Raw genomic sequence first — 12,697 nt, 5'->3', positions numbered from 1 at the left:
TGTGCTTTTCTCCACGGGTCCATCATATCACACCTGTGTCCATACCATTTCGTAGCAATTTTGTGTTTGTTAAATATTTGTACCGCAGCATGTGCTAGTAGAAAAAGGCAAAAGAAGATTTGTCAAGGCGCAGCACGAGCAGGGTGGCTCCCTTGGGGACAGGACTGGGACCCTGGGGCTCCTTGGCCCTAGCACAGCCTGAGCAGGGACTGATGGCTCCACGCTGAGCCGAAATGAGGGTCCTGGGCCCACTGGTGTGGGGCTGAGCAGGGCCATTAAGGCTTATTCGTGCCCTCAGGGCCCTGACGAGAATGGAGAAGGGCTACATTATAAAAATATATATTTTCCTGGGGGCTTTTTGGACCAATTTTTCATTTGTGCTATGGTAGTGTTGAACAGTCCTCAGTGAGGCCCAGAAACTTAAATATTGTGGCCTGCATACCTCCTTACATTAAATTGCTTGCTGTATAATCTGATGTTGGTCAATCACTAAATACTAAAGTGATTTCATTTAAATTTCTACCTTCAAATATAATCATCAAATAAGATTTTATGCCACCTGCACTGTAGGTCGTTTTGAAATACGACCATTACTTTCTCATTTCCTCCTCTGTGTAAAGAGAAGCGCACTTGTGTAAATCAAGGTGATGGCATATCTGTCAGAGAAGGCGATATGTTGAAATTGCAATGTGAGGATCACATAAAACACATAGAAAAAAAAGTTTGACTTCCGCAGAAACAGAAACTGCTGTGAAAAAGTCACGCAGGATGATAGCTCTTGGCGGGATGTATTCAGGACCCCTCATGCCAAACCAGCCCTGAGATGCTGGAAAATGCAGCAGTTGCCAGGCAAAATGTCAGGCAAAAGCAAAACCCAACAGAAACGAATGGGAAAGGAATGAATGAGTCAAAAAAAGCTGCACATAGAGAAGAAAGCCAAGCCATGTTTTCCCTTTTGGTTGTTCTTCTCTGGCAAATGACTCCATGGCCCTCAAGCCCAGCCCCTGGGGACTGTGTGGTACCCAGGAGAAAAGATGGCGGGGGTGCCAAGGCCCCCGGTCTCATCCTGCAGTCCCACAGGGAGGGGACAGTGACAGTGCCCCTTTATCAGGTCACCTCTGCACAGGGACTGCCTGAATCCAGTCCCCACGTGGACCAATTCCTTCATAAGCTCCCGGGAGCGACCAGCAGCACCAGCTGCTTCACTGTTGAAATCAGGATTGAATTGGTTTGGCGTATTTCTGTATTCCAGGGCTGGGTATTGAAAACGGAGCAATAGCAGTACATGGGTTGAGACACAGTGGTGAAGAGAGAATAATGTAGTGTAAGAGAAACGTAGATTAAGATAAAGGAATTACATTGATACAGTCATCTACTATGAACATAAGGACTCCCTCCTCTCTGAGCTGGCAGGACACTCACGCTTTATACCCCTTTTCTTGAGGGGAAGCAGCAGTCAGGGTAGAGAAAGGCAAGAAAAGCACTAACAGTGCCCATGCTGCCTCCTTTCAACCTGAAAGAAACACCTTGGGAGGTCAGTGTCCTTCCACAGCTCATCCTCTCCCCAGCCTCTCGCCCCGAGGAAGGGCCTGACCTTGGTATCTCTCTTTTGCAGAGTGGGGCTTCAAGCAGCTGGGGCAGCTCCCAATCTGCTCCACCCCGCCATGCCCGCAGTTGCATTTTCCAGTGGTACACGTCTTCTTGGACACCTGGGACAACGTGGCATAACTAGACCCCTGCCAGCACGACTTCTGCTTTGTCTGCATGGAGTTGTCATCTAAAACCAAAGCCAAATGCCCACTCTATATACAGCCTTTCCCATCCATCCTACACTCAGTGGTGGCCAGTGAAGACTTCCAGGAGCTCAGAGTCCAGCCATTCGCAGATGCTGCTGGTAACTCTGTCCTTTCCCTGTCATTCCTTGTTTAAAGACCTCCTTACCAAGTCAGCCATCCCGCCAGCAAAGATACATTTGTCCCACTTTGTGAGGTGGCTCCTGTCTCTCCCAGACAGATGTTGATCATCAAACAGGATCCCAGTCATAGAAAACAAAACCCTTCTGCAGAAACCTTCTTCCCACGAATCTTCCGAATTGTTTCATAACCCATTTATATTCTTGTCAACCACAGTATCTACAATCTCAGGCATCATTTTGTGGAACAATCATTTGTTCAGTTTTATTTTGAACAGATTTTGCTGGATATTCCCTCGCTCCAGACTTAGGCAGAAAGCATTATTTGGTATCCGGGTTCAAAGAGATGAAATCCCTGCCTCATGTGGGGCAAAAATCACAAACATTTTCTGTTCCCTTTTGAAAACGTGGCTGCCCTTCTCTGTGTGTACTTATATGGATGCCTCATCTTATGCACCAACAACTGTATTGATTAAACTCTGCATAAAACAAAGTTTAAATCGGTTGTCCAGCCTGCCAGCTGCAGCCTCTACTGCAGCACATCATCCCGAAAGCAAGACCTTTTTCTTTTGGCAAGGGATGACCTGGCATATACGAAACACACAGGAATAGCAAGAAAATGGAAATCCATAAACGACCACAGAGGTTTTTTGGGAGTGAAAGCTCCACTAGGAGTTTGGGACTGCACATGAAATACGGTTAGAAGGCTACAAGTCCCTGTGCCTATTCCAGTGGGGTCTGCACAACTGCCATCAGCTGCGTGTCCCTGGCCGGGTGGATGACTGCACGCCTTCTCGTGCACCCCGTCAGAAGACTTTACATGGACATTCCGGCGAAAGAGAGACCATCAAACAGAGGAAACTGGTTTGAGATGGCGGGGAGGGGGAACAGCGGACCCCCGGTGACCGCCCCACCGCCGGCCGCCAGGGGGCGCTCCCCACCACCCGCCACCCGCCACCCCCCAGGCCGGGCCTCCCGCCGGCGGCTGCCCTCGGCGGCGGGCCCCGCGCCGCGCCGCTCTCTATGGCCGTTGCCCGTGGCAGGGCCTCTGTTTACTTCCGGCAGCCCGGCGCCGCTGTGCATGGGGCGCGGAGGCGGCCGCCCGCCGCCAGCTGCCATGGCCGAGCCCGCCGAGGAGGACGAGCTGCCGGTGCCCGGTGAGTGGTGCCGGTCCCTCACAGTGAACGGAGCTGCGGGGGGGGGGGGGGGACACCTTGTCCGCCTGTGGCGGTCCCTGCTCGCTTCCCCCCATCGCGGCGGCGCTGGACGCCATCACCGGCGCCCCGACGGCCGCCTCCCCGCACCGGCGTGCGGGCGCGGAGCCCGGTCGCTCCGCTCGGCACTTGGCGGCCGCCCCCGGCTCCCTCCGGCCTGCGAGCGCGGGTGCCCCCGGCGCGGTGCCGGGTTACGGGCCGCCGCCTCGGGCCGGGCGCTTCCGGCGGCTGGGGAGCAATAACGTACGCTGACGTCAGAGGTTAGACGGGGCAAGCTTGCTGTCGTCACCAGCACGGTACAGTGTGAAGCAGGCAGGTTTTCTCCGTTAATGAATGAGTTTTGGCCGGTGGTTCGACCTACGGTAGTTTTTTAAACGGTTGCTCAGTGCCAAGACAGCAAAAGCCTCGTTTGTGTTCTGTGGGATTTAACTTTGTGGATGGGGGGGGGGGTTAAGTCCCAAACTGACGGCTCAGGCTTCAGCTGTGAAACAAATGAGTTATGAAAGACGTTTAACGTGAATTAAGTTGCCTGCTTTCCTTGAATTAAGGAAAAGTATATTCACCGTAAAGCTTCTGAGAGAAAAAGAGGTGAACCAGAGAGCTCTACTTGGGAACGAGCGCCGGAGAGATCACTGTAAGCGTGTTCAAATATGCAGCATGGCTGGCTGGAGATTAAAACTTAAAACCAAACAGAGTTTTCAGGTGCCTTTTAGCTTGTCTGTGGTTGTAGGTGTGTTTACGTAAAATGAGGGAAAACTCAACACTTTCTTTAAAAGCCTTGAATTCGTCTGCACGAGGCTTGTTTTTAGTAAAACGGTAAAAGTGAAACACATCTAGAGAGGTAGTATATAGAATTTTATATGTCTGCTGAAGCTGATGCATAAAATAACATGTCCTTTGCAAATGTAGGAAACTTGTGCATTTAAGGATCATTTCAAATTGAATATCAAATTCACAGTTTAAAAGAGAACTTTGGGGTTTGGAGCTGACATGCAGACTATTGATGAGATTGTTTTAATGTTACTATCAAAATATATGCAATTTTACAGAAGCAGTCTAGTGTTACTGTGTGTATTTTGGTCACCGTAGCTTACACGTTAACAAAAAGTCTGCAAGGAAAAGTTTTGTTTCTTTCTTTGTTTTCAAAAAAAATGATTCTATACTTAAAGCACAAGGTTTGGCATTTTAAAAATAGGAGGTCTAGTTGTGCTTTGCCACATTGTCTGCATGGCTTTTGGCAAATTATTTAACTTGTAAGTTCATTTATTTTCCTCTAGAATTAATATTTTCTGTGTCAAGCTGCGTGCTTAACCAAAAGGCGAATGAATAGTTAACATTCTGTGTTTTAAAACAACATTGCTGACACTTTTGAAATTGGGAAGAATTGAGAAAACAGATTACAACAGCAGAAGATCTGTCTGGACTTTATTTTGGGGTGTTTCTGTTTGGGGTTTTTTAGATCATGGTCTTATGATCGAAGACAGTTGTGCCAACCCATGTTTTGAAGGCTGAGAGTTTTGATTTTAGGGGGCTCTTTTTAGAGCGCTTTTCAGATGGGTGAGGAAGAGTGGTCAGTTTGGAGCCTGTCACTTTTTTACGAGGGGGGGTGTGTGTGCCTCTCTCTAATCCAATTTGAATACAAGTATAAATGTAAGTGAGAACTCTCTGCCTCAACCTGCTTTCAGGATGGGCTTTGTATTTTACTTTCGGGGGCAGTTATTTGGAGTCCTTTATTCTTTCTTTTACACACCTAGTAGTTTTTCTTGGAGGGTAATTGTCTTGGTTTGAAAGACAGGTGTCTGCTGAGGAAGGCAGGAGCCTCCCTTGAAATGGAAAATGCAACCCCCTTCCCTTCAAATGATAATAAATTTTGAAATTAACGGGCCTTCAGGCAAAGATATGGGGAATAGGAATAACAGTTCTTTACTAATATATATATATATATATATATAATACAAGGCAGGAAAAAAACCCTCAACAACCCACTGGTTTACACTGACAGAGTCAGGAATACAACCTGACACCCTGTTAGGGTGGCAGTAGCAGTCCGATAAGATGCTGGCTGCAGTCCTCCTGAAGCGATGGATGTAGTTCTGTGGAAGCAGCGATCAGGTAAAAGAGTCTGGTCTTCCTCCGAAGGTCCAGTGGTAGGTAGGTAGCTCTTGTCCTCTGGAACTCCAGTGGGGGGAAAAGCTCCTCTGGGAATACAGTGGAAGAAGGCTGCTAGGGTGTTCGAGATCTCAGTTTTTATTTAGCATGGACTGGTTGGCTCCTTCCCCCCGGGCGGAGCATCTCACAATGGGATGGGGAGTGGTGAGGCAGTTCCTTGATGGGCCATGAACAGGAGATAGTCCAGAGGGGGGAGGCAGGGAGCACCGCCCCACCTGGTCTCAACAGCTCCTGAAGATGGTAATAGAATACTTTTTTGGGGGCACATCTTACACTGTAACCTAGGACAATAGTGCCAAGGTGTGTTAGTATACTTTAAAATAAATTATTATACCCTCAGAACACAATATACCAGCAACAATACCTATTCTATTAGGAAATTCCTAGAAGCTAAGAAGAATTAGAAGGACTAAATTGTGAGCCTGAAAATGAAGTAGCACTGGTGAAACAGAATAGAAGAAAACGCTTCAGCCATTTTTTTAAAAAAGAAAATGATAGGAAATCAAAATGTGCGATTGAATTAATAGGAAATGACTTTCAAAATGTATGAGGCAAAATTTGTTTTCACTAAGGTCGACATTATCTTTTTGTGTTTTAGAATCAGGTGCTGTTTTCACATTCGGAAAAAGCAGATTTGCAGAAGATATTCCTAGCAAGTTCTGGTTCAAAAATGACAAGCCTGTGCTCATATCATGTGGAGATGAACATACTGCTATTGTTACAGGTCAGTATTGAAAACGGAGTATATGATAAAAGGTAGTATATTTGAGCAGCTTGGAAAGTTAAGGTTTTTGTTTGAATCCTGAGTTAATATAGCAAATGAGGTTGTGGAGAGGAGAGAGGACCGTTTTGTGGGAACTATTGGATGCCTTTGAAGTTAGTGTGGGGTCACTGAAGGTTTTCACAAGATGTGCCCAAGAACTGTCATGAGGGAATCTGTAATAACTGAATGTATCATATAGGATTTAAAGTGAGTGTGACTGTTCAGCTTGAATGCTTGTTGTGAATCTGACAGCGTTTAGTAGGCAGTCTTAAATATAGAAGTTTGTATCATGGAAGAAAACAGTATCTGTTGAACACAGTGAACAAGTTCACTAGGAATCTTCCTGAAACAACAAAATAAAGTTGTATCTCTGAAATAAAGATTTGAATTACTGTTAACTGTCAGCTGAAAATAACTCTTGAAAAGAGCAACTCAAAAAACTTCAGAAAATCCTACTAAAATCAGAATTAAGTTGCAAAAGCATTCAAAGAAGCTCAGATGCAATACAGTAAGCAATATTAATTCTTTGAAATGATGGAAACAGTACTCCTTGAAGAATTTCTTCAATGTATTTTATGTGGAAGGGACGACTCTTTTGTTGATAAGCACGTATGTTGATTGTATTGACAATCAACTCCTGATAGAGCAAGACTTTGTTATGAAATTTATATGCGTATTTTCAGGACTTTTTTATTGGAATGTAGTTATTCCTCATCAATGCCCAGTTGGTAATTTCTCATTAAATAATTTCTTGAGGGTTTCCTGCTATGTCCCCAAGCAAAGTTGAAGATGCTGGATTTTTAGAATGGCGTGATAAAAAAAGAGTATAGATTTCATGAACCACAGAACATCTTGAGGTGAAATTATACAAATAATTTTCTAAGCCTGACTGCACAGAAGCTGAATTATTCATTAATAGATTATTTTCAACAGAACTTGACGCTTTTTCTTGGATTAAACCAGTTCTATTAAATTGCATGTTGCGTGAAATTAATCAGAATGTAACGTGGCGCACTTTTCCTTTTGAAATTTTTTTTGATATGTCCTTTCATATGCCCACACCCAATTTGAAATAACACTAGTATAATTCTCAGTTTAGACTAGCCAATTTAAATTGCCTCCTTGAGTTCTACCAGCATTTTTACCCTAACCAGCAATAATCCCCTAATTCCCATGTCCCTGTAACCATGGCCACTTAGATAAAGCTTTTGAAGAAGGCAACTTGCATAGGTTTGCATGCAGCACCATTTCTCTAATATCTCCCCTCCTCCTTGTTACTTTAATATATGCAGCATGTTTCCAAAATGTCTCTGTAGCTGGCCTTTGCTGTTGTAGTGTGCAGATATGTTACCAGGGAAACTTTGAGATAACTAGATCTTTATTTTCTCAAAGCTTTTGAGGAGAAGGAACTGTAGAAGCCTAAGTCCAGAATTTCATTGGTATGAAAAGGTTTTTTTGGGACATTGTAAAGTACAGGCAAAAGTGAGGGTGAAATACTGATCAATGATGAACAAAGGTAGAGAAACTGCGAGAGTTGTACCAAAAAAGTGAAGAAGGGAAACGGAAAACCTTTGTCCCTCGTTTGTTCATCACACCTGTGCACACCCATGTGCACCTCGCATTTCTGCTGTTAGATGGAGTTGGGTGATACAGTGGAATTACAGCCCTTGATGAGTGACATTGAACTTCAGTAACACCTGGAATAAAAGCTCCAGAAGTGCATGCCAGTAGTGAGTTTACTGAGAAGGATACAGACCTTGTGGGAAACCAGGAGCTTCTTGAAATCCAGCTGAATCTGACCTGGAAGAGATAAAAGACAAACGTCACTGAGGAAGGAAGAGTATCTCAAGCAGGTGTGTGTTAATGCATGCTTCATTTTATTTTCAGTCTTTATTTACAGATCACAAAATTCTCCCCTCCTTTTTTTTCCACCCCCTGGAAGACATAGTGGGACTTATGTACGTAGGGGACAGGGGAATATGAGGTAGATTCAAATCTAATAGAAATACACCAGTTTTACAGTAATATATCTCAACAATCATGAGTAAAACAATCACCCAAACTGAAACAAAACATTCCTTAAAGCTGGTTTTGGGCAGGAGAGACAGGTACATCCTGGGGTGTGTTAGAAGGGGTGTGGTCAGTAGGTGGAGAGAGGTTCTCCTCCCCCTCTACTCTGCCCTGGTGAGACCCCATCTGGAATATTGTGTCCAGTTCTGGGCCCCTCAGTTCAAGAAGGACAGGGAATGGATTGAAATAGTCCAGCACAGAGCCACAGAGATGATTGAGGGGGTGGAACACCTCCCTTCTGATGAAAGGCTGAGGGAGCTGGGTGTCTTTAGCTTGGAGAAGAGGAGACTGAGGGGTGACCTCATCAAAGTCAATAAATACGTAAAGGACGAGTGTCAGGAGGATGGAGCCAGGCTCTTCTCGGTGATGGCCAGTGACAGGACAAGGGACAACAGGTGCAAGCTGGAGCACAGGAGGTTCCACATTAACATAAGGAAAAACTTTTTCACTGTGAGGGTGACAGAGCCCTGGAACAGGCTGTCCAGAGAGGTTGCGGAGTCTCCTTCTCTGGAGACATTCAAAACCCGCCTGGACGCGTTCCTGTGTGATCTACTGTAGGTGGTCCTGCTCTGGCAGGGGGGTTGGACTAGATGATCTTTCGAGGTCCCTTCTAACCCCTGACATCCTGTGATTCTGTGACTCTGTGGCTGCATGCAAATGAAGAAAATGTACACGAACTAATATTTAGCATTCAAACAAAATATTCAGAAATTTTCAAATACTTCCTTCGTCTAATCCAGCATCAATATTGCCATATGACTTTTAGGAAGAAAAGTGTAAAGTAAATATATAACTCTCTGTTCTTTGGCTTTCTAGGTCAGGAGTTAGAGTCCAAAATTTTATTTACATACTGTGGCTGTATGTTGGAATAGAAAGGACGAGTGATAGTTACTCGCTGACTTTGAGTTGGCTTGCTGAGCTAGTCGGAGAAAGATTTTCTTCTCCAGTTTTGGAGTTTGGGATTGAAATTTGTGTTTACTCATTTGCTCTCTACCTTTAGCACATTCTTCATTAAAATATTGAAGAAGGAATTTTTTTAAGCAGTTATCTTCTTTAGTTCTTTAATGCAGTCAAGAGCAGTATATCTTCCAGCATCACTTGTAATATGTTTGATAATGTTTCTTGCCTTGTTTCTATATTTTTTGGCCCAAAAATACTGACAGTCCACTCCCTGCATCTTCTTTAACTGCAGGTTTTGGAAAGCAATTTATTTATGCTATTGAGAGCTGGTGTGGAGTAAGTGATGTTACATGTATTTTTAAGAATCTCCTCCCAATACCTTTCTATTAATTTTCATTTCTATGAAACTATTAAAGTAAACAGCTGTCTTATTGTTTATTTGTGTTGATTAGAGTATTCTAGGCTGCTTGCCCACATTTAATGAAAGATACTGATCCTGTTCACAAGGGGGAAAGTGATCATGACGGAAGAGAAATTTTCTAAACTCAGAGCTCTGGAGAGAATTGAAGCCCCTACTGCAAGAGGGTAGAAGGAAACAAAGAAGTATCAAGTGTAACAGTAGGAGTGAAGAGGTGCCCGTGGAACCACAACAAGCTAGTATGCTCATAATTCCGAGTTTTGTAAGGCATTAAACATTTAACAATTTACACCAGAGAGACCTTGGAATCTCTCCAGGTCTTTGGACACGAGATTCCTTCTGTCCTTTCTGCCTGTCCACAGGCCATCAGAACATGGCACAGTATCTTTTGCATCAACTGCAAGGGGAGAATGAGGAAGATTAGTACACGTTTGTGTTGATCTTTGATACGTGTAGGGGCAAGCAACATAATGTGCTGGTTTTGTTTGTGTGAGGCTAAATTTCCTAAGTGTGACTGTTCTCATTGCTCAATAAAACTTTTATTTTGAGAATATTGTGACTTGCCTAACAAAAGTGATGACATTCGCATTTTTGTGAGATGTATTTGAATTGTATATGAATTTTAAATGAACTGTTAACATAGTTTATGCATAAATAAATAATAAAAAAGCAGCATGCCTGCATATGATACTCTGTCCAAAATACTACCTTTTATGTTTTCTTCAGATATAGCTTCTCCATAGAATCTTGTCATAAATGCTCAAAGTCTGTACATTGTCTCCCCATTTTATTTCTCTCCCACACTAATATAATTTAGAAAGCAAGGCGGGGGGGGGGGGGGGGGGGGGGGAGGCGAGGCGTGGAATATGTAAAACATACCTTTAAACATAGGTGATAGGAATACTTGGCTGCCTGCTGTTATCATGAAGCATGTTGAGGATTTCAGATGGTGTTTCCCAGCTGCTGAATGAAGCCTTTAGTGGTGCTTCATGAACCAGGGGAGCACACGATAGATGGTGTTCTCAGGAGTCACAGTTGTGGTAGCAGCTACTCCGATGAGAATTGTACTGGTTAGGAGACACTCTTCCTGAAGTCTGTCACAGAACCTCTGTTCCTCTTGTGGCTTCCCTAACAGACCTGAATTAATGTTAGTGAAACATCTGGTGGAGGAAAACCAATGCGTGTATGCTATGGAGAAATAATCCAGTCTTGCATTAGGATGAAGGTGGAGACTGGTGTTGGAAGTATCTTTTCATCACCAAACCAGTGACAGTAGTTCCCTTCTTTATATCCTGTTGTTTCTCTTCTGCTGCCCACAGTCATAATCTTACTGTGGCGGACCTGTCTTCTGCCAGCCATTCCAGATGGGAGATGGCCACAATCTCCATATGTCAGCACCAAAGTGGAAGCAAAAAAAAAAAAAAAAAAAGAAAAGTGCAATCTGAGTTTGCGAAGTTTTGAAATATGATACTTGCCCATTTGTCTGCTGTTGAGTTAGTTCTGGAGATGTCTCAGTATGCAATTATGAAAACAGGGCCTTTTGCATACAAAATTCTGTCATGCTTCCTGGCCAGCTTAGATTGCATCATGTCTGTTCCAAAACCTAATTTGCTGTACAGACCCAGAAATGTTGCTTCATTACAGGCATTTGTTTAGGTTCCTTTATAGTGTGTAACGGTTTTCTTTCACTGTCTGAATTACCTCCTTCCCAGTTTTCTTATTTTCTGTTACACTGCTAAGTGTTGGAAGCCTGAAATTAAAAACTGCTGTCATTCAGTGGTAAAAGAATGTAAAAAAATTCCTCTCATCTGTTAAGCTCCTTGATTTACAAAGCAATGCCTGAGAATTTAAAGACTGGTATAAGAAACAGCAGATTATGGGATGAAAATCGTGACCTGTTGGAATTTTGAATAGATAAAAGAGAATGTGCTTAAATTGAATTTCAGCAGCTTGGCATCATACTCTCACAGAGGTACGACTGTCTTATAAAGGCACTTGAAAAGTATAAACCAAGAATACAAGGAAGCATCTACCAATATTGGATGCCATTTGCTAATAAAAATTCTTTCTGTTAAGGTGCCTTTTGCTGTCTGTGACAGACAGCTTTGCATGTGTTTTGACGTGATTGCATTATCAAAATCGGGATGGTGATGTAGATGCTATTAGTAAAACACACTGAGCATAGACTTGACCTCAGACTTTCTTGGAAAGTCATAATATTGATACATAGCCCCATGTTCCAAAAATTAGCAAATCTAACAATTTAGTTGGGAGTTTAGATACTAGTTATTGGTAGTTGTTGGTGTTGTTTTTTTAAAAAAAATTGTCTTTAAGAAAATAAATGGATTTTTTTAAGAGTAAGTATTTTTGTTATATTTTAAACATTTTAATATAATATTTCAAAGTCTCTGTAAATCACATTCAGAACCTTCACTGGAAAACTACACTACTGAAGGCATACACTACTACAGCCATAATATTTTGGCATTGTGATGTGGAATTGCTGTTGTGCGTTGCAGTCATGTGTGATAATTGTTGATGGCTAAGGTGACAAAGGTTATTTATGTGACAGCCTTGTGATGGAGTCTAACTCACAAAGCTCTGAATCTTCATCAAAAGTAAACAAACTTTTTAATAGTTGTAAAAGGTGAATTGACAAATCAGTTTTTATTGTTTTGCGAAGATTTCTGATGGAACAAGGGTTTTATCTTTGGGTGTGAACTTCACAGCTTTACAAAAGGTAATAGTTTAAAAAAATGAAATGAATTCACTTTAAGGTGTTGTCAGTAGTCAGTTTTAGATGTCTAATTTGCATGCCTGATGACAAAAGTTTCATCTGTTCATATACCATCCTCTTGAAAAAACACTGGTTATTTGGAATTACAACAGTTCTTTGTTTGTAATGGTCAAACCTCCAAGTTCAATGGCACGTCATACCAGTTTCTGAAATACTGTTCTAGTATTGCTCCTGTTGAAGATCTGTAATCTAACATTTGCATTTCTGTTTACAGAACTCCCTGACTGCATGGTGGGTTTGTGCGTTCCTTCTTTATATGCAGAGTAACAAACTAATACGATTTGTGAACACACCTGAAAATTTATCAGAAGCTATGTTCTGTAGAAATGCAAATTTGTAAATCACTTTAAGATAAGACATTTAGCAGTAAAAGAAATCGCCCGCCCCAAACGATAAAATAAGATTAATATTACAAATTTGTGTTTGCATTAATTATACAGCTGCATTATTCATT

At 42.7% G+C, this 12,697-nt stretch overlaps 1 protein-coding gene across 2 annotated transcripts in view; it reads left to right on the top strand.

Annotated features, from left to right (window-relative positions):
- Positions 1-2,954: 2,954 nt before the first annotated feature.
- Positions 2,955-12,697, top strand: part of RPGR (retinitis pigmentosa GTPase regulator) — a 61,005-nt gene continuing 51,262 nt past the window's right edge. Inside the window, exons 1-2 of one of the 2 annotated variants that reach the window (XM_086471051.1) lie at positions 2,955-3,069; positions 5,894-6,019. In XM_086471051.1, coding sequence (XP_086327177.1) covers positions 2,994-3,069; positions 5,894-6,019 — 202 coding nt within the window. In that variant the 5' untranslated portion in view covers positions 2,955-2,993. The remainder of the gene's footprint in view (positions 3,070-5,893; positions 6,020-12,697) is intronic. The other variant, XM_086471114.1, reaches the window with a different exon arrangement.

The sequence above is a fragment of the Leptosomus discolor genome, chromosome 1 (genome assembly GCF_034619465.1).
Source record: "Leptosomus discolor isolate bLepDis1 chromosome 1, bLepDis1.hap2, whole genome shotgun sequence".
Classification (NCBI taxonomy): domain Eukaryota; kingdom Metazoa; phylum Chordata; class Aves; order Leptosomiformes; family Leptosomidae; genus Leptosomus; species Leptosomus discolor.
This window is presented reverse-complemented; position numbering and strand designations above follow the sequence as displayed.